Below are 22,880 nucleotides of genomic sequence, written 5' to 3' on the forward strand. Positions count from 1 at the left end.
CCTTCTCTTTCTCTTTCATTTTCTAAAACCCTACAAAACCCTCCCTGACAGTCTGAACCATAAAACGCTAACAGAGAAACATCTCAGTGGTTGATTAACCTGAAAATAGAGGGACGAGCTTCGCTAAGATTTCGAGTTTCTTAATCTAACAGAAAATGGCAGCTTCTTCTAAGAAGAAATCTCAGAATAGGAAGTTGAAAGATGGTCCAAAATTTAATAAAGATTCGAAGAAGCCGTTTAAAGCTAAGAAGAAGGACTCAAACGACACTGTTCCTTCTGAAGCCATTTCCTTGCAGCTGGAAGATGACGTTCCTGATTTTCCTAGAGGTTCCCCGACTCTAATGTTCTAATTTTCTACTTGATTCCTGAGAAAACGGATATTACGGAAAACTGTAGCAACTGAATAAAATTTAGTATTCTTTTGATGTTAGATAGTGAATTCACTGATACGAGCTTAACGTAGTTACATGGCCACCTTTGCTTTTCTTGAGGATTGGAAAAAATGAATTTGGACTTGAAGCATATGTGCGGCATATTTTGAATTAGGATTTAGTTTAATTGAATCATTTGAATGTGTATGTTGCACAAGTTGGTTAGATACTAAAGAAACTTACAATTTGGAACGTATTTTTGGTTAAGAGAGCTTATTGAAGTCTATGAGGTTCCTTGTGTTTGTATTGCTGATTCTTATATGTATTCAGGTGGAGGAAGCTCTCTGAGTCAAAGAGAACGCAAGGAAATTCGGGCAGAAGCTGATGCAGAATTTGAGGCCGAGGAAAGGGTTTCGGTGATGAAGAAGAAGGGAAAGAAATTGCAAAATAAGAAGCATTTGGAAACTGATGATTTTGGTTCTCTTTTTGGTGAGGGGTTGACTGGAAAACTTCCACGATTTGCAAACAAGATCACATTGAAGGTATGGAGATGAACCTGAATACTAATGTCCTCTGCTCTCTGTTTGTCTGGTTGGCTGAGGAAAATTTAACCTTTTTTTTTCATTTATTCTTTTTAACTTCTCCCTTTTTGGGTTTACGTTACGATATATCTGCAACTCAAATTAAGTTAGGTGGTTTTTTGGAAACGCAAGGCTTATGGTTTAGTTTTTTGTTCTCATAAACTAATTGCAGAATTCTTGTTGCCTGCTAAAGTCACATTTACGTTAGAGCCATCTCGCAAAACTGGTGATGTCAGTGTAGGAATTCAATTGCAAATTAAATAGCGTGATTAGGATGAGGGAGGAGAACTGAAGCATCGATAAGAAAGTGTTACGGGATTCATTGATGATAAGAAGCAATTGGGGGCAAGCCTAGTGAATACTACCAGTAGATGCACTGGCTCAGAAAGTTGACCATATCCAACTTGTATGAGTGAATAAAATGAGATTCAAATAGAGTAGTAATAATGTAGCTCCAAACCAAGTAGGATAAAGGGAAAGAATGTATATTGCCAACCTTAACTGGATGAGATTAAAGTTTAACCAGGTTGATTTGAGTGAGAGTGAGAGTATAACTTTTGAATGGGATTGTGATTGTTGATTTCTAAGATTTTAATTTTTGATATGGTTAGCTCCAGACAATGTTTTTGTTAAATTACATAATATTTGAGGTTGTTAAGTTTAAGGCATTAAGGAAATACCAGCTAGGTGAACCTTTAAATTGGTATAAATATTATCTTTAATCAGGAGACTAATTTAAAGACCATAAGGGTGTACTATTGATCTTCATATGTTATTTTAGAAAAAGAGCTAATTAAAGTGGCCCTTGAAGGGTGTCCTTGGTCTTTTGATGATAAGATCTTAATGGATGTAAATGCTGGATTTGCAGTTTAATGACTTATTGTTCTTAGTCTTTGAAAAAGTTTTTTGGGAAGTATGACCATGATCTATTATTCATCTTGTGAGTGTTGTTCTTTTGGTACTTGTAACTTCATCTAGTATGTTTATGCTTTCTTTTCTTTTCTTTTCTTTTCTTTTCTTTTTTTTTTTGTACATAGGATTCATGATGTATGGTGTGTGATAATTAGGTCATAGCAAGTGTCCAAAAGGTGTAGCTCGATCCGCTATGATTTTTTCTTTTGAAAATTTTTTTTATAACATAGTTTGTGAGTCAAAACAAACAACTAATGAACATTAATCAGACAATGGATGATAAGCACGCAAAATGATCCAAGCTAAAGTCATATTTACAGTGGTCTTATAGCAGCAGCATGAAGTTCTATAGTTGGCAGTGATAATTTGTTATTATACTTTTGAAGAGGATTTATGAGTATATCTTGTTAACTTTTTGCCTATGAATATACACATGGCTTTCCGTGGGACCATCAGTTATTTTCTCTATTGGAGTTCATGAAGAGGTCTTATTGATTGGAATTACGTATTAATTTATTTCAATTTAATGCCATCACTTATCAAAGTCAGAAGAGCTGTATTTATGTGTGTTTTATGTCTTTTGTTTTTTCAACTTTGGTTGATCTTTTGAATAGTTCGATTACAATGTAAGAGATAATATTAATTGTCTGAAAATTTTCTTAACCTCTTCCTGATGGGCACAGAATATTTCCCCTGGAATGAAGCTTTGGGGACTTGTTGCTGAAGTAAATGAGAAGGACCTTGTAATTAGTCTTCCTGGGGGCTTACGTGGGTTAGTGCGCTCAGTTGATGCAGTTGATCCTGTTTTGGGTGATGAAATTGAGGTGCTAAAAGCTCATATAGAATCACCCCCCCACCCCCCAAAACAAAATATCATTTTAGCATACATTGGTCAATAACTTGTTTGCTTCTTTTTGCCATTTTCCTTCTTGCAGGACATTGAACGTAATCTCCCAAGTATATTCTACACCGGGCAGTTGGTTTCATGCACTGTGTTGCAGTTGGATGATGATAAGAAAGATAATGGCAAGAGAAAAATCTGGCTTTCTTTACGCCTTTCATTGTTGCATAAAGGCTTTTCATTAGATGCTATTCAGGAAGGGATGGTATGAAAATCCAAATCACTGAAATATGATTTATGCTATTCAGGAATGTAACCTGATGTTGGATGATGAAGACTGTAGTTATGTGAGGGCATTTTAACTTTAGGCTGTTTGTTTACTGACAAAAACCTGTACTCGAAAAAATTAAAAATAATTAAAAAATATATAATGTTTTAGATATAAATGGTCTAATAGGAGCTAGGATTTCCAGAAATATTATTGTTATTGCTTCAACTCATAGTCCTGAAACAATTAGATACATGAATTAAGATATTCTTTTATTGTCTTGAACTTGCTGGTTGTCTAGGTTAAGTGATTAAGTTGGGTGCCAGAGACTGATTACTATATCTTGTGTAAATAGCTTGGTCTATGTAATTTACAGTGGTTTGGAGAGTTTATTTACTGAGCTTGTCCAGCATGTCCAGCAAGTATGCAGCCTCCTGATTTATATTCATGCAATCAATCGTATGTATGAAATTGGTTTAACCCTGCTGTTTACCATAATTATCATGATTAACATCCTAGGATGTGTTGTGAAGTATCATGAGCTGAAGGTACATAGGAATGTCATTTGTCTCATGTGGTGTATGATGTCCATTCTGTTATCTTAATTTTTTATTGGATGAATGATTGATGGAACAATGACATCTTTGAGCTTCTATTTTAACAAAGTCTCTGCATTATTATGTCACATGCTTTAGCAAGTAAAACAAATATTATGAACTTAAGTAATATTCATCGAGACTTGTGGATTAAGTTTGTCCATAGGATTGTAAAACAGGCCTTATATTGAAGCTTTGATGTGGTGAACCAAATTAGCTAGTTTGTCTTTCTAATAGAACATTGAACTAAAACATCCTAATGAATTTGTTTGTTGAGGGAAGTCTCTGTATGTCTAACCTTCTTCAAACCTCATCAAATAGTGTGTGAAATCTCCCCCCACATCACCATCAACCTTTCTTGACCTAGAGGAGAAGAAAGCAAAAGCAATAACCATATCTGCGTGCAAAATATTGGGTTGTGAAGGCGACAGCCGGATTTCAACTGTGGAAAAAGGATTTGTAGACCATGCTTTATCAATTTGCCATGAGGAAATTCATTTTGAAATGTTCTTTTTAAATGTTCAAATAGTATATTTTTGCTGTTATCTTTTGAACCTTTTAGTTTCATTGAGAGACGTTAACAATTTAATTACCATCCGTCAAAGATGGTTGCCATGTCTGTTTGTTTTCCATAGGAACTACCAAGGATATGATGTTTTCTTCCTTTGTGCATAGGCCTTTCTTAGTTTTTCTAATTGTGCACTGTTCATGATTGCAGGTTCTCATGGCATATGTCAAAAGCGTCGAAGATCATGGCTACATTCTTCATTTTGGATTGCCTTCTTTTATGGGTTTTTTGGCAAAGAACAGCCAAAATGGTAAAAATAAGTCTTTCCTTTTATGTTACCATTTTTGTAATCTACTCTCAGTACTTCTCTATGTATTTGAATCTACAGGGTGTTCGCTTTTGGCTCTCTTCTGCTTTTCTTCTTATACAGTACTCTAATTATAATTTTGTAATGCTTGTATGAGTATGTATTCTTGTCTAGAGAGGGAAAGAATTCTACTGCTGATCCTCACTATCTTTTGAGCTTAGCTCTGGGAAAGAATTGAGAAAACCTTTGAAGCATATGAACTCTATTTTTTGTTCAATAAGAGCAATATAGACCAAAACATCATGAAAGCTAGAATATAAGCCGAGACCTCGAAATTAAAGAAGGTGTTTAATGAACATATACATTGATCATAACCTCATAAGCTAAGAATGATTACCTCTTAGCTAAGAAGCTTAACCTGCCAGGGTACTGGTATTGCTACAAGGCTAACTATCTTCCAAATTCCAGCTTCTTGCCAGCAGAAGATTTCTTTTAGTTTTATAAAGTGTTTGGTTCTATTTTTGGTGTCTCTTCTCAAAAACATATATCTGAGGATGGGTATAAAATGGTTTTTGGGAAAATCACAGTTAGCATTTATTTTTTAGTCCTTAGTTGTTTTCATTTTCTTGTTTGATCCAAGCATTGAATATCATTGGAGACAAGTTGAAAGCAAAAAAGTGATTTGGTTTCGAGTTTTCAAGAGAAAGAAAGGTTCTCGGGAACTAAGAAAATGGTTGTGCTGAGAACAGAGTTGTTTTCTAGAGAACCAATTTTAAGAAATAAGAACTAAATAGGACTTGCAGGGCACCTAAAGAATGTCCCCTATGATTCTTGTAGGCAATGGGAGATGTTTACCCAATTAGAATTTATGTATCCTATTTAGGGTAGTGTTTGTTTGATTCCTTTTTTCATTTTGCTTCATTTGCCAATACATGGTTGCATCAGAAGTCACTTTTACATCAGCTGTTGCCTTTTTACCTGACGGACAATCCAGCGCTGCAAGTTGGTTTTTGAGTGTCCTATTGAAAAGACTAGTCCCTAGCAATGTTTCATTTCATGCATTGTCGTTCTTCAATTGATTGTCTCTAAGGAATACTAGGAGTCTGGCTGATGTTGACTCTTTCAGTCCAGCTTCTTCTGCCCTATGCTTTACCCTGAGGTCTTTGGTTTGTATTTAGCATAGTTGGATATGGGCACATGGCAATAAAGTATGCTAGCAAACCCAGAGACACATCTGTATAGGAGAATTTCCTGGACACTTGGTCCAAGTAAAATACTTTTTAATGCACGGTTTATTCTAAAGAACAAATTAATTAGAAAAAAGATGGTGAACTGCTTATTTGCTTTAATTCAGCTATTGTTTATTCATTGAGTGGGTCTTGCCCCCATGAAGTTGCAATGCTTGACTGTGACAATTTGAGTCATTGCTATTATTTTATGCCGATGTTACAGGCTTTAAGCTTTACTTTCTTGGACTTTCCACATGCATGACACAGGCACGGACACAAACGAAGGGACATGAGATATCATGCTTTTAGCGTCATCTAATTCTTATAGTAAACTCTTCCTGTGATTGTAGAGAACACGAACTCTGAAGTGAAAACAGGGCAACTGTTGCAAGGAATTGTTAGAAGGATTGATAAGACTCGTAAAGTTGTTTATCTAAGTGCTGATCCAGATGCTGTTTCTAAATGTGTGGTATGCTAATGTTTTCTGATCACTCTCTTTTCTTTCTCTTCCTCTTTTGCATGTGTTGTGATTGTTGAATTCTTGTGCAGATGAAGGATCTTAAGGGAATTTCAATTGATCTTCTTGTTCCAGGCATGATGGTTAATGCCCGTGTACAGTCCACCCTCGAAAATGGGATTATGTTGGCATTCTTAACATATTTCACTGGAACTGTAAGTTTGCTGTGATCTTGTCATAACGCCTAATCATATCATATTGTAGAATCTAGATTCAGTCATGGGTAACTAGCATTTGATTTTGATTACTGCTTTACATCTTCCAATATTTGTATATTTGTTTTTTATCTTTGTTTTACAGGTTGATATATTTCACTTGCAAAATGCTTTTCCCACTTCAAACTGGAAAGATGATTACAACATTAATAAGAAGGTGTGTAATTAATTTTACTCTCTAACTGATCTTGACACATTTGACTCTGTTGATTATCACAATAATACAATATTAATATTTTGCTCAATGTTTTTCATTCAAAGCATGCTGTCTGTGAATTAATTGTTAGATGTTGTGGGTAAACTGCAATTTGCCTTCCTGTAATGTCTCTTTCATTGTGGTCTTTTACTGTATTATTTACTTCTAGTTTGTCATGTAGGGTAGACATTGTTATGCATGTTTAATTTATTACCCGTATAATTGCCAACAATTTTTCTGCTGCTAGTTACTAATATTCTGCTGGTTCGACTCTCATTTTGATGTAGGTCAACGCTAGGATATTATTTATTGATCCCTCTACTAGAGCTGTTGGCTTGACTCTCAATCAACACCTGGTCCAAAATCAGACTCCTCCAATGGTAAGTCTAGTATATTTTTATGGAAATATTTGTATATGGTCATTTAGCCTTGAAAATAGATCTTTAATGATAACGTGGTCAGATTCTGGAGCTGAAAGTAAGCTGGTTTTTTTTCAGAAATAGGAATTAATTGGAGTCACCAATAGAAATTTAATGGAGCTCATATTATGGCTCAATGCAGGGCCTGGTTGTGCTGACAATTTCTTAAAAATTTATTATAGGTTTGACTTGTAATCTTTTGCTTTGTCACATGAGCCAAAGTATTAGTTGTTCCATGCACTTAACAAAGCTGTATATTGCTTCTTGAGGACTCTGTGTATGAGATTCTGGGGCATACCTAGTAATTCAGTGCTTAAGGTTATTCTTGTTTGTACTGGAGCGTCTGTAGGGTTATATGTCTTTTTTTTTTGTTTTTACTCAGTTGGCTCCACCATTGATGTTCTGATGCTCATACATTTTTCAAGCTGTCTCAGGCTTTACTTTCTAGTTTTAACTGAGGTTCCCTTTCTCCCCTTCCTTGGAACTGATGACTGATTTAAAATGCAGCCTGTTAAAGTTGGAGATATTTATGAGAGCGCAAAAGTTGTTAGAGTAGATAAAGGCTCAGGTCTTCTGCTTGAAATCCCGTCCACTTCAGTGACAACTCCAGCTTTTGTTAGCGTATGTTCTCTCTCTCTTTCTCTCTCTGTATATACGTATGTGTGTGTGTGTGTGTGTGTTTTTTCCCTTAAATTATCTAAAATCATTTGGATCTTTTACTTGATTGTTGGCTAATTAAAATTTTGTGATCAACGACAGATATCTGATGTAGCTGAAAGTGAAGTAAGGAAGCTTGAGAAAAAGTTCAAAGAAGGAAATAAAGTTCGCGTCCGAATTCTTGGATTTAAGCATTTGGAAGGCCTTGCAACGGGGATTTTGAAGGTTTTCTACGTACATTAAGTGCTACCTATTATGTTAATATTACATTTCCTTCAATATTCCCCTGGAGTATATTGCTGTTCAATGTGATGCACCTATAGTAAAAACGATCCTCTTTGTCAACTGGTTGTAAGACTTTGTTGAGATACTTGCAAACATGTAAAATGCTCCTTTCTCATTGCCTTGCTTAGACACTTACCTATCTCAGACTGGGAAGCCAATTGATTTCAAGTATTTAGTCAACTAAAAATGGGTCAATATTTGGTGATAATATTTTATTGGTAATGAAGCTAGTTCAACAATATTTCCTTGAGTCGGATGTCAGACACCTCGGCGCAACCATCCTAGTTGTTGGTGGACTTATTGGGTGGATCTCAGATTTCCTAGAAATAGAAGCTGGTTCTTATCTCTTGGGAGATTGACCTCCAGTTTACTATTGCCTGGCCTTGCAGAAGATACTTTTCAAAGCAAAGTTTTCATGTAAAGGATGCATTATGGAGTAAACATATATTTTTTTTCTTTTTTAAATGTTGCATTGAGTCTTTAGGTTAACCATATTCTACTATATTTCTTCTTGCAACTGGATTCATTATTGTTGATCCCTAACTTGTTTGAACTACCTGGATCCTTATTCTGTAATCTATTCTGTTTATGGGGAAATTCCATTGGGATTTGTTATGAAAATTACTTTATCATCACTTCAGACTGTTTGTTTTAGACTTTCTCAGCATTTTTTGCGTCTACCATTTGATTTTGTTCTCGCTTCTTGCTACTGCATCTGTAGATCTACTTTGGATTGACTGAAGAATGTCAAATAATTTGACATTGCCCTTTGTCGGTGCTGCTTCTAATTTTCTATACTTTGAGTTGATTATTCCAACTAAAAATTGTTCAGTGAGCAAATAAATTATTGCTTTTAACTATCCGAGATTATCTTTTGTTATGCTTTCATTTTTTTGTCTCACTGGTTTTAGTTGTGCAGGCAAGTGCTTTTGAAGGCCCTGTATTTACCCACTCGGATGTCAAGCCTGGGATGGTCGTAAGGGCCAAAATCATAGCCGTTGACAGCTTTGGCGCTATAGTGAAATTTCCTGGTGGTCTGAAGGCACTTTGTCCTCTTAGCCATATGTCTGAATTTGAAATTACAAAGCCTAGAAAAAAGTTTAAGGTCACTTCTTAAAACAGTTGCTTTTAGGTTTACTTTTGTGGTGGATGCTAGAAATGATGGCTAATCTTGTAGTTGTTCTTTTGACTCGTGTCAAGGGCTTTTAGCTAATGTCTATTGCTATTCAGGTTGGAGCTGAAATGTTGTTCCGCGTGCTTGGTTGCAAATCCAAGAGAATAACTGTAACACACAAGAAAACTCTTGTATGTTCTCCTCGGATAGCTATGTGCTTTTCATAAATAAGTAGACCCTTGTGGAGTGTACAAATGTTTAATTTATAATAAAAAAATTCATTGCATTTGCTGCGATTACTACTATCTGCAGAATTTTTTCATTTTCATTTTTGTTTTTCATCTTTGCTTTCGCTTCACATGTTCTGGAGTAAACTATCTTGTCCTAAGTTACTAAATTTCTTTGATGCTCACCTACTAGCCTTCAGTATTAGTTGTTGCCACTCTTACTAATTATTCTGATGTATAGATTTTTTTGTTTCTGATTTGGCAGGTCAAATCAAAACTTCCTATTCTTGGCTCATACGCAGATGCAACGGATGGGCTAATAACACATGGTTGGATAACAAAGATTGAAAAGCATGGTTGCTTTGTCCATTTTTACAATGGAGTTCAGGGATTTGCTCCCAGGCTAGTCTCTAAATGTCCACCTTATATTTATGCCAATCTCCTTAATTATACCTAAACAAGAAGAAAGTCCATTTTATGTTTGTTCATTACAATAAATGTGGACCAATTGTGTGCTCAACCATGCATTTGAGTGTGTTTCATGCACATGGTTTGCAAATATGTTTAATTTTTCCCTTTTGAGGTTCTCTCATGTTAAGTATGGATGGCATAACATGTAGTTGGTATAAATGAAGGATCCTAATGTCTCCTTTAGCCATTAATGTCTTTTCATTTCAATTAATTGATGTCATATTGTTGGTTTATTTTAGCATTAAGTTATATTCCTATTTTCACTGATCATTGAAGATTGGTGATCGACGATTCTTGTTCTGTGACAGATCTGAGCTTGGATTAGAGCCAGGAGCTGAGGCAATTTCAGTGTATCATGTTGGACAAGCAGTCAAATGCAGGGTATTGAGTTCTATTCCTGCTTCACACCGGATCAGCCTTAGTTTCATAATGAAGCCCACAAGGTTTGCTTGTCAATGAAATTGTTGCTTCTCATAACTGTATGCCTGTCTCTATGTGCCGGAATTTTGATGCAATACTACATAAAGCTTGTAGCTGTTGACCTTGGTCGACTGTTAAAATAAAGTTGTATTATGTTGTTTCTTAAATGTATGTTTTAGGATGGAATGTTTACTTACTTGCCTGATAAGTGGCTGTTCTCAAAATTTTTTTATTGATTCATTCATCTGTATCCTGCAAGAAATTACACTATGATTCCTGTTGTAAAATTATCATATTGATTTAGGAAATCAAAATGACAGTGTTTGTGAAGAAGAAGCTATAAAGTTGGGCAGCGTTGTTGCGGGAGTTGTTGAGAAAGTAACTCCTGATGCTGTGATAGTATATATTAAAGCCAAAGATTACATGAAGGGTACAATCTTGACTGAGCATTTGGCTGATCACCATGGTATTGATCCTAGCCTTTTGTGGATTTTATCATTAGGGCATCTTTTTGTCAGTGTCCAATTTGGTTTTGTATAATTGCAGGCCAAGCTGCCTTGTTGAAGTCGATCGTGAAGCCTGGATATGAGTTTGATCAACTTCTGGTCTTAGGTATCTTTTGACTAATTGGCCATAAATTTTTGCTTTCTGAAGTATTTATATCATTTTTTTTTTCAATAAGATTGTCCGACATCTAATTTGAAATCCTTTTTCTTTGGGGAATAAGAAACTGAAATGAAAAGAGATGGCCCGAAGAATTATATGCTCATCATCATTCCTGCTTATAATTCTTCATGAAGATTTGCAAGTTCCCATTTTCCAAACCATTCCATTCAAATAGATATTGTATGAAAGTATTCTTTTCTTGTCTTTGCTATCACCTTTTGCTTCCGAGGCATTAGAAGTATAGAGATGCCTGGTGCTGACTTCCAGTATGATTGGGGAGCTTTACCATTTTTTCCCCCCTTGAACTAGTGTTCCAGACACATGAGTATTTCGTGTCCTCATCTATTTATTTTTGTTCTCTTTTCTTATTCTTTTAGTTCTGTGTGAATTCCTTTCCAGTGAGAAAATAAGCCTCCTAGGATATTCTACTTTTGTCTACACCGTGGCCTATGTAGGGGTATTTGTACGTGCATATTGGTAGGATTGAAGCATTAGCTTGTGGGAGTTGACCCTTTAAAAATGTAGTTAAGGCAGTATCGGGGGCTGTAAAATACTTCAAATTGCATAATCTTGGTTTGAGTTTGACTTACTCAAATCGTTCCTTGAGATCATCACTTATCGAAGATATAGAGCTCAATTTCAAATTTTAATTTTGATTATTTAAATGGAGAATCTCTATCAACATTAATTTTGGTTGAAAGCTTGTGAATAGCTCTAAAAAATATTTTTAACATAGTTAATTTCAAAAATTTTACTGATTGGAATGCTTTATTTAAAAATTTATAAAATTAACTATATAATAAGTTCATATAAAATAATTTGAACATATAGTCTATTGATCTACATTATTGAGATAAAGAAAATATTTTTATGATTTATGAATTATATTTCAGTTACTTAACTGTATTCAGCTAGTAAAGGTTGTGAACAAGCTCAATCTTTCCTCCCAATTTAGATCATATTACAACTGTGCAATTTGTATGATCTTTCTCTCTTTTCCTTGTTCTTTACTATTTGCACAAGGTCAGTTTTGCTATAATTATAATCAGTCAAAAGGAGTCAAACCCCCCTTAAATTCACCCTATTGGACAAAACCTGCCTATTCATATGGGCTTCGTGAAGCACCTAATGCTTTGGGAATTTGAAGCTATTCAGAAGTAAAAAGGCTTCATTTTTTCCCCTTTTTTTCCTTGATAATTTGCTATTGCTGTGTGCAAGTCTGTAAGATTGTTTACAGTAAGAATGATATAGAAATTAATTATTTGGAAATATGTGGATGCATTACTGTAGATATTGAGAGCAACAATTTGATTTTCTCTGCAAAATATTCTCTCATCAACTCAGCTCATCAGCTTCCTTCTGAACTCAATCAGATTCATCCCCAGTCAGTAGTCCATGTGAGTATTACAGGTTTCCTACTTATATTTGCCAACCTTATTTGCAGGAATACCTTATCAGCATGAATTAGATTCTTAAAGTTTTCATATTGTATAATTTAATTATCTGCTTTCATATATATGGATTTATTTGTGTGGACCAGGGTTACATTTGTAACTTAATTGAAAGTGGCTGCTTTGTTCGATTTCTTGGGCGTTTGACTGGTTTCTCCCCTCGAAGCAAGGTAAATTTTGTTCGTTATCATCATTTATATAATGAGTGTCCCGGATTTCGAATGAGGCATGCTAAAATTTTTTAGGCATATAGTAAGGAGCTATGCAACTTTATATGGTTCAATCTTTTAGGTGAGGGTCCAGCATTAGGTTTTATATATCTCATACTGCTTATGTATTTCAATAAATAAATGCATGGACACACAATATTTAAAGCAAGTAGCCTGTTCTTAATAATAATTGTGTAAGTACTGGACGTTCATTCTGTTGACATTGAAAGTAGGAAGCTTGATAAGGCAGAACAATGTAATACTTTTTAAAAGGTGCATAGTTAGCCTATTTTAAATTGTATTCTTCCCATTTTTCAGGCAATGGATGACCCGAGAGCACAGCTTGCGGAAGCCTTTTATATCGGACAATCTGTTCGGAGCAATATAATTGATGTTGGTCAATTAACTAATACTAAAGTTTCCAAAATTGTGACTTTTTGGGCTTTAATGATTTTTAATTTGATGTCTAGGTAAGTAGTGAGACGAATAGAATAACACTGTCTTTGAAGCAATCAAACTGTTCATCTTCAGATGCATCCTTTCTTCAAGGATATTTTTGTCTGGAGGATAAGGTAAAATCACTGCGCTGTATTTGCTATATCGTGTTCTCATTATTGTACAGCTATTTACAATTTAAAAAGCTGGAATCTCATCTTTTCACTGGCACTTCTGTTAGCTTATGCTTATTATTGAAAAAAGAACGTGCTACATGTTCTCACCTTTTTTTTTTTTTTTTTCTATTCTCGTCTTTTCTCCAGATTGCCGAGCTACAATCTTTAGACTCCAAAGGACCTGACTTATGGGTTGAAGGATTTAACATTGGCAGTGTCATTGAGGCAAAAGTTCGGGAGTCTAAGGAAGTTGGGGTTGTTGTCAGCTTTGAAAAATATAATGATGTTCTCGGTTTTATTGCACATCATCAACGTAATTCTTAAAAAAATATTGTTTTTATTACTTCATTGGCTTAATTGCTTTTCAACTGCTAAGCTCTCATGCATCATAATTGCAACAGTTGGTGGAATGAAAGTAGAAACAGGATCTACAGTTCGAGCTGCAGTCATTGATGTTGCAAAGAGAGATCACCTTGTTGATTTATCTCTAAAGCCGGAGTTTCTTGATAAATCTATAGATAAGGGTTCTACCAACCAGACTCACAAGAAGGTTAAGCCTTGAATCTTACCCCTCTCTGTTTATGTTTCTGTGCATTTGATTCCTGATTATTATAATAGTGAAAAAGAGTGGGGGAAAAAGATAAAACAAAGAAGAGAGGGTAGGAAGTTTAAGAATTGATATAGCCAAAACACTTCTTTTTGGTGTTATAACCAGTATAAAGTGTGAGAGAGATCAGAATTTGGTCAGTTAACTAAACCGGTGAAGCTAGTTTGTAAATAGTTTAACTATGTCCAAACCAAGTCAAACCTATTTGATTTCAGTTTGGACCTTAAATTGAACTCGTATGCATTACAAGTTTCTCTCATTGATTACACAAGTACCTCTTTTTACTTTTTGTTAAATGATGCAATTAATATGTTAGAAAAATGCTTTAGCAAAAACTTGAAGAGGAAATTGATATTAACACCAGAAATATCAAAACAATATAAGTCTTCTTAAGTAACATTTTAAGCATTATAATGACAAATCATTATAATATATAAATGTAATGCTGTATTCAACTTGATAGGTATTGGCATCCAAGCGAACCAGGTGCTAGAAAAAGCTGAAATCTAAGGCATCAAGTTATGTAATTTCATTTTGGTTTTGTTTTTCTTGGATTTAAATATCCTCAAAATATGTTAGTTCAGTTTGAATTTAATTGGGTTTTCATAGCCACTTTGGGTTACCCTGTAAGGAGAGCAACCCGATTCAATGAGGTGGTATATTCACAACAAACAATTTGTTGGTTATTGACAAGAACCACATAGATGATAAAAGCATGAGTCTTTAATTGGATTAGGTCGAATTCATCCGGTTTGATTTAATTTTTCTTCACCCTATTCAACGATTAATTTTTCATGGTGGCTTGTTTATACATTGTTTACTCCTTGGCAAATATAGATTCCAAGCTTTCTTTTCCCCTGTTTCTGTATGTGTTTTTGTAATATTAGGTCCTTTTTTCTTTGAACAAATATTGGGTCTTCTTTACACCATTGATTTCATACTGGATCCCAGAAACGCAAATTAGAGTCTAGGAGCTTGGGGGTGCATCAGACTGTAAAAGCTGTTGTGGAGATTGTGAAAGAGAACTACTTGGTGAGTATTCTTTCGTATGATAGATTGCTGCAAATAATTCGTAAATATCTTCATGCTCATCTGCTCTGCTGAAAGCAGGTTCTTTCAATTCCTGAGCATAACTACGCTATAGGTTATGCATCAGTATTGGACTACAACACGCAGAAGCTTCTGCCAAAACAATATCTTAATGGACAAAGGTGGGAATATTTATTATAATTAGTCTTTAACAATATATGTTCTACTTTATGATTAGTCTTTAACAAACTCCATTCCTTCAAAATATAATTTTGGGTGGAAAAGAGGAGTTGTGAAGCTCTGTGTTTGTGTTTGTGCATTTTTTTTCTTTGTTTTTTTTTTTTTTTTTTTTTTTTTTTTTTGGTGCAAGGGTTCTAGTAATATTTTATATTGCAACTCCACATGAAACCTTAATTTGTCTCATATATTTCTAATAAATTTCCCATTGTGATCCTTCTTTTATCATTAGTGCACTCTTTTATCAGTAGGATGGTAACTATCCTTCTCTGTCCTATGACCTGCCACACCAGTAAAATGTACTCATTGTATGTTAGGTTTCTCTCGCTACTTTTCTTTGTTTGATTATGGTTTTGCTAGTGTATGTTTTAACTTTGTCGAGCATGTATCGCTAACATTAGTAGTCTGTTCATTTTCTGCTTTACAAGTGGGCGTCCAATTTATATGGGTCTATTTAATGCAGTGTTATTGCCACTGTTATGGCACTCCCAAACCCTTCTACTTCAGGGAGGTTGCTTTTGCTTCTGAAATCGATTAGTGAGATAACTGAGACATCCAGTTCAAAGAAGGCAAAAAAGAAGTCTAGCTATGATGTGGGATCCCTTGTTCAGGCAGAGGTAATGAGCTTTTGATTGCTGACTGTATTTATTTATTTCGAGGACTGAAAAAATAATGCTGATAAATGTTTTGCCTGTTAGATAACTGATAAAAAGCCTCTTGAAATGAGATTAAAGTTTGGTATTGGTTTCCGGGGAAGGATTCACATAACTGAGGTGAAGCTCTAAATAATCTGGACATTGTTTCTTATGTATTTATTTGAACAACATTTGCAAGCTTCTTGCTCAAATGTTTTCTCATTTTGGGGCTTCTCTTTTAATTTTCATTTTTGTCATGGACAGGTAAATAATGATTGTGTGTTGGAAGATCCATTTGCTAACTTCAGAATTGGCCAAACGGTGACTGCAAGGATTGTTGCTAAGGCTAGCAAAGTAGAGAATAAAAAAAGCAATCTGTGGGAGCTGTCTATTAAACCGAAAATACTTACAGGTAGAATAACAATGTGGTGAAATTTATTTTGCATTGCATGGCTTGAACTGGTTAATAATATTTGACATATGATCTTCAATTTACTACGTCTTGGTACCAATAAGCTGTTGTTCAACGAAAATAGTTTGTCCCTATGTTATGATGGTTTTGGTCCTCGGGTGAGATTTTACTAATCCAAGACTAGAGGAATTGACTTGCTGTGCATTGTCTTGTTTCTGAAATCTCTCCACTTATCTGAATATGGTTCAAAATGTTTTTGGTTTTCTGTTCTTGGTTATTTTCATCTTGAGGGCATAGTTTCTATTCGCTTCTGGGCCTCACATAATCCCTGGGACAGCACTTCCTTTCGTCAGTCACATCATGTTATTAGGCTATCAACTATAACTTTCTGTAGCCTGTATAGTTTTCTGCAGTAATATAGAATGTTATACATGAATTATCTTTTTAACTTTTCATACTCTCTAATGGCACTCCCTTTAGTTTGCCATGGATTGAAAGTTGGTTCTCATGTTCTCCATGACTTAAAAAATGAATCAGTTGCTGGACCTTGGTGAGGCATGGTTCTGGAAATACAATATCAATTGCTGTTGGTATTTGCAAATCATATTTTTTATATCCAGATAATGAAAGCCAAATTATGAATCAGTATTTGCAAATCATATTTTTTAAATGTGGTATTCAAAAAAAGAATCAGTATTTGCAAATCATATTTTTTAATTTTGCTCCCACATTATATACACGACTGGGAATGCGTCTCTTGGGATTATGGATCCATAGTAGCAGGTGGCAAAGTCTAATACAAGAATAATTTAGTTTTCTTATTGTAGCAACATCTCTGAAGGATAATTTAAATCCTTTACCCTCTGACGAGATAGAATCTGAAAAAGCTACCTATTTGTATGAAATAGTAACAATTGCTGCCACATTTAAGCACCACTAATATTTTGTAACATAAAGGGTGCTGTTGTGGAATACCATTTCAAGGCTAAATTCTAAGGCATGTTTGAATACCACACAAAACATTGTCTAGGGTGTCTCTCTCTCCCCCAAGTCCCCTCCATTTGAATTCATGACAATCAAATTGGTACTGTCAAATCATAGAAAACTTTGAATGATAATCAGATCTTGACCCCTTCATTGATGTATTCTTGAGGCCTGCCCATGTTTGTGATACATGATTTGATAAAAATGATTTATTTCTCTATCTAACTTACTGGGATTCATTTTTGATGGTTTTGCTTATTTTTGGATCAGGAATTTAGTTGTGAAATATGTTTTTCTTGTTGATATGTAACCATGACCTGTTATTCCTTTGGGGTATCCAATTCAATGCAGATTACAATGAGCCAGCGGACAAACTTGTGTCTGAAGAGCTTGAATTTAGTTCTGGGCGATGTGTTACTGGTTATGTGTATAAAGTGGACAGTGAATGGGCCTGGTTAGCAATATCTCGACATGTAAACGCACAACTTTTTATTCTTGACAGTGCGCGTGAACCCAGTGAACTTCAAGAATTCCAGAAACGCTTTCTTGTGGGAAAGGCTGTTAGTGGCAATATTCTAAGTTATAACAAGGAAAAATCACTGTTACGCCTGGTGCTACGTCCATTATGTGATAGTACACATGATGGCAAGGCTCTGAATAAGGATAATGTAAATAATGTTCCTCGTGATACTGCTAGTGTTCATATACATGAAGGAGATGTCATCGGTGGCAGAATTGCCAAAATACTTCCTAATATTGGCGGATTGCTTGTGCAAATCGGTCCCCATTTACATGGCAGAGTTCATTTTACCGACCTTCAGGATTCATGGGTGCCTGACCCATTATCTGGATATCATGAAGGGCAATTTGTCAAATGCAAGGTCCTGGAGATCAGCCGGTCAGTGAGGAACACTATTCACATTGATCTGTCGCTGCGCTTCTCTTTAGACGGCATGGCTGGTCAAAATTCAGCTGATCTTTCAAAGAAATTGTATGTCTTAGACCTTTAGTAATTTTGACATCGTTTTCTTCTTTACATTATAGTACTAAATCATTTGGCATATTCATATTGATGAAACTTGCTCTTGCTTGCTTTGGCATAAATGATGCTCCCTATAAACAGTTTCATGATTTTATAGCATCATGAGGCTAGTTTCGTCACTGTATGACCCCTAAAGTTAGAATTTTGTAGAGTGAACTGCATTATGCTGACACAGCTGATGTATGAAAACAAAAGAGTCTTGTTGGCATTCATAACTAATTTTTGGCATTATGTTGGTGGATATATTGCTGCAGCTGGGTTCTCTATTTGCTATTGTACAACGTGGTTGAGTGTCATGTAATGAACTCGATATCAACCACAACTGAAGCGTTATGATGCATAACAAATATGCAGGAAAGATCCAGGATATTCCGTATTTTATCATCTTGTGTTTCTGGGTATAGAATTTGGAAGTTTGTCTGATTTAGTGACAGTTAGAACTATTAGAACTTTGTTTAATTTTGTTTCATGGCTTTCCAAATTTTATTTGGGTTTCCCATTAACCTTTTTATTCTGTTGTTGAATATGGTGCAATGTGATTTCCAGGGATACTTCTACCGAGCATGTGGAAAAGATAGAGGATCTTCATCCTAATACAATCGTACAGGTATAGACAATATTTTGTTTTCCATATTGTCTAATGTGGTTGTTTGTAATGATTTGTATAGCTTCATATCAGTAAGAGGTTATCATATCGAAGGCATTATTGTTGATAATTTGAATATTGCAAATTAATATATGTGGATTCCTTGTATTAAATGCCAATGCTATCATGCCTCATGTTTAAAGCATTGTATATTTTAACTTCATATGCTTTGCATTAAGGACAATTTGTTTTGATTTAAAATTAACTTGGTGGCTATAATGTCCTTGTGTCAAAACAGCTACCTTTTGCCACAGATATATTCATATAGTCGATCTGTCAATAGAAGAAATGTATTTTTGAGATGAATAGGTATGGGATACTAAGACGGTCATCAGTAATGTTGAAACATTTTGAATGTTGAACGTCCGTATGTGCAATAAGCAACACCATGAAATAAGGAAATTAATGATATATACTATAGGTTTTTACAATTATGACTATGAAACCTTCTTGAAATGTGTATCCAATATGTCACACTGGGAAAACTTCACAAGTACGTGCAATTTAACTCAGCAAAATTGATGATTTTGAGAAAATATGAGCCAGGCCTGCCTAGGCAGAAGGTACAGCATCATGATATTTTAAATTGCATTTCTCCAGTCTAATATTGCTTTTCCCTGATGGTTTCATTTATCTTTATAAGGGATTTTGCCTATCCTTAGTTAATTTTGCCTTATTCCACCATATGGTAAATGATCTCATTGTATGTTTCTTATTGCATGAACAAAATATACTAGGATATGTGGCTCATAGTGGTAAATTTATTTGTTTCTTTCTGTTGATTTTGTATGATCTTGTTTTGTTTTGCTTTATTTTTTGGGCTATCTGACAGGGTTATGTTAAGAATGTGACAACAAAAGGATGTTTCATCATGCTTTCAAGGAAGATCGATGCCAAAATTCTCCTTTCAAATTTATCTGATGAATATATTGAGAATCCTGAAAAAGAATTTCCCATTGGGAAACTTGTGATTGGCAGGTAGGTTTTCTCGTCCTGCTTCCCATCCCAAAGAGTGATTTATGTGGGGCAATGTATTAAGAAACTTGATTCCAGGGTATTATCTGTGGAGCCTTTGTCCAAGCGTGTTGAAGTTACTTTGAAGAAATCAAGTTCAAGGAATGCTGCAATATCTGGACCTAATGATTGGAGTACCCTACATGTTGGAGACATAATTGCAGGCAGGATTAAACGGGTGGAATCATATGGTCTGTTTATCACAATTGACCACACAAACTTGGTAAGGAATAAGTTATGAAAGTTCATACATATTTTGGCCAAATGAGTGGGTTTACATGATGCTCTATTTTCAAGGCAATAGTAACTGATATTCGGTGGACCTTGTCTAAAAATATAAATAAAAGTTCTTGTACATTTTGTTATATTCCTTTCTTTTCCTTTTATTTATTTATTTATTTTTATTTTTTGCAAATTTACATTGATATTTATGTTTTCTTACCTTGCGTGCTATCTTTCTCCTCGTCCTAGGTTGGGTTATGCCATGTGTCGGAGCTTTCAGAGGATCACGTTGACAATATTGAAACTAAATATAGAGCTGGGGAGAAGGTTACAGTGAGGATCTTGAAGGTAGGAATTTTGGTGACATTAGAATCATTATGTTATGCGAGCATTATCGGGTTGGATTATCCATCAGTACACGGGAATAAGATCATTTTACAAATTTAATCAGTTTTGGAAGTATATTCTTTTTCTCCAAGATCATATAATCGCATTCTGCTGTTTAAATTTTGAATGAAATTTCATGGAGAGCCTTTGCTGTATCGTTTTTATTAACTGAATATTTTTGGGATATTCTAAGGTAGTCTACCGGTGCAATTTTTGTGCTAACTTGTACCTGTTCTGAATATCAATTTTCAGGTGGATGAGGAAAGACATCGAGTTTCTCTGGGAATGAAAAATTTGGATAATGGGAATGATATGAGCAGACTGCCTTCAAAAGAAGAGTCTGACGAGGACATTAGTGAAAATGATGCTGCTGATGACAGTGGTTCTAAACGACATGAGAGCAGTTCTCTTGGCAACCCTAGTGTGGATGTTGAACCTGAAAATGATGAATGTCCACTTCCTGCACAAGCAGAATCAAGGGCTTCCATTCCTCCACTTGATGTCACCCTAGATGACATGGAGTTGTCTGATGTGGATGATGTAATCAAGCAAAATCAAGAGCAAATTGTAGAGGCAAATGTGATAGATGAGAAGAATAACAGACGGGAAAAGAAGAAATCAAAGGAACAGAGGTACTTTAGCATATCATACTAAAATGTTTGCTTCCCCACCCCCATCTTTGATGGTTATTCTTCTGGATTACTTTTCTAAATTTGGAAACTATTTCTCCAGGGAGGAAGAAATTAGAGCTGCTGAAGAAAGACTGCTGGAAAAGGATATACCAAGAACAGCTGAAGAATTTGAGAAATTGGTTCGCAGTTCTCCTAACAGCAGTTTTATTTGGATAAAATACATGGCTTTCATGCTCAATTTGGCTGATATCGAGAAAGCTCGGTCAATTGCTGAAAGGTAATATTTGTTTACAATACTTGTTGTATATGGGAAATGCAGATGCTAGTTGCCGATCTTTTGTGCATGCATGTACTTGATTTGAATAAATTTGCTTTGAGCAATAACAAAATTTTCCTAGTGCATATTTGTAGCTATTTGTAGAATTGAAGTTTGATTGGAATTGTAGGAACTTTAATTTTCATGTGACCTTGTGAATGAAACTTTTTCTTTAGTACTGATTGTTTTTGCCTTTTGAAGGGCTTTGAGAACAATAAATTTCCGTGAAGAAAATGAGAAGCTAAACATCTGGGTGGCCTACTTCAACTTGGAAAAGGAATATGGAAATCCTCCGGAGGTAGTGGAAAGCCACTTGAATTTCAATTTTTCAATTAAAACGCTTCAATTTCAAGGTTTTTTCCCCCCTTTATTCAATTATATGAATCAGAAGTTCAGCAGTTGAGATTTTCTTTTTCAGGAAGCTGTTAAAAAGGTATTTCAAAGAGCATTGCAGTATTGTGATCCAAAGAAGGTCCATCTAGCACTTTTGGGTGTGTATGAGAGGACTGAGCAGCATAAGTTGGCTGATGAACTTCTTGACAGAATGTTAAAGAAGTTCAAGCATTCATGCAAGGTATGTTATGGTTTCTTTTCAGGTTCCTTGTTGAGATTTTGTTTGGTATAACCTTTAAGCTTTACCTTTTATTTGAATTCCAGATTTGGTTGAGGCGGGTACAGAGACTTTTGAAGCAAGAACAAGATGGGGTTCAGTCTGTTGTTCAGCGTGCTATTTTAAGCCTTCCCCGCCGCAAACATATCAAATTCATCTCACAGACAGCTATCCTTGAATTCAAATGTGGGGTTCCTGATAGAGGACGATCTATGTTTGAAGGAATCTTGCGAGAGTATCCAAAGAGAACTGATTTATGGAGTGTGTATCTTGATCAAGTAAGAAAATTTAGTTACTTTATTTCATTACTTTCTCTTCTTCATTATGCACGTGACATACCTTACATTCTGATGTCACAAAATGACAGGAGATTAGACTTGGTGACGTGGAGGTAACTCGCACACTTTTTGAGAGAGCCATTAGTTTGAGTCTCCCTCCTAAAAAAATGAAGGTATGTTTAATTAATTCTTTGTTTTAGTATGTTCTTGTTATGCCTTTCGCTATGAAGCCTTATGTGTGCTTTTCTGGATTTGCAGTTCCTGTTCAAGAAGTATCTCGAGTATGAGAAGTCTCTTGGTGATGAAGAACGAATCAACTCAGTTAAACAAAAGGCAATGGAATATGTTGAGAATGCACTGGCTTGATAGTGATTGGTCCTTTCCAGTTTGAACTTGCAAGCTTTTGGAATGGCTTCTTGGCATTGTACAGTAATATGTCCATTTTCTTTAACAAGGAATGAACAAACAGTGTGGCGAGCTACAATTGAGCCTAACACAAAGCGGTCTAACTCGAAGGTGATTGAAATGATATGATGTTTACAGAAATTGCCCTTAAGAGTGCTGATTTAGAGAAGGATAAAGATATTGATCTAAATGGAGATGAAATGAGTATTTGATTCTTTTAATGGTTAGACATTTTGAAAAAATGTATAAACATGTGGGATTGTGCCCTAATTTTGTTTCTAAGGGCTTTTCTTGTATTCTTGAGAAACTTATTAATATGAAAAAAGAAAGGAAAAACAAGGTCATTCAAGATA

The 22,880-nt window shown here is 35.1% G+C and overlaps 1 protein-coding gene across 1 annotated transcript; it reads left to right on the forward strand.

Annotated features, from left to right (window-relative positions):
• Positions 1-22,880, forward strand: LOC105648954 (RIBOSOMAL RNA PROCESSING 5). The gene is made up of 40 exons (XM_012235463.4): positions 1-327; positions 702-913; positions 2,548-2,688; positions 2,800-2,970; positions 4,288-4,387; positions 5,964-6,082; positions 6,163-6,285; positions 6,431-6,502; positions 6,829-6,921; positions 7,468-7,581; positions 7,720-7,842; positions 8,822-9,007; positions 9,133-9,207; positions 9,509-9,645; positions 10,023-10,157; positions 10,455-10,600; positions 10,681-10,746; positions 12,091-12,197; positions 12,341-12,421; positions 12,779-12,853; positions 12,931-13,032; positions 13,219-13,384; positions 13,473-13,621; positions 14,630-14,710; positions 14,789-14,889; positions 15,408-15,561; positions 15,643-15,717; positions 15,844-15,991; positions 17,327-17,966; positions 18,564-18,624; positions 19,496-19,641; positions 19,717-19,900; positions 20,149-20,247; positions 20,539-20,918; positions 21,019-21,195; positions 21,436-21,532; positions 21,653-21,808; positions 21,892-22,122; positions 22,212-22,295; positions 22,381-22,880. The coding sequence occupies exons 1-40, from the start codon at positions 156-158 to the stop codon at positions 22,486-22,488; spliced, it is 5,787 nt and encodes a 1,928-aa protein (XP_012090853.1). The 5' UTR covers positions 1-155; the 3' UTR covers positions 22,489-22,880.

Source organism: Jatropha curcas, chromosome 2 (assembly GCF_041381405.1).
Source record: "Jatropha curcas cultivar XTBG-Jc1 chromosome 2, XTBG_Jcur_1.0, whole genome shotgun sequence".
Taxonomy (NCBI): domain Eukaryota; kingdom Viridiplantae; phylum Streptophyta; class Magnoliopsida; order Malpighiales; family Euphorbiaceae; genus Jatropha; species Jatropha curcas.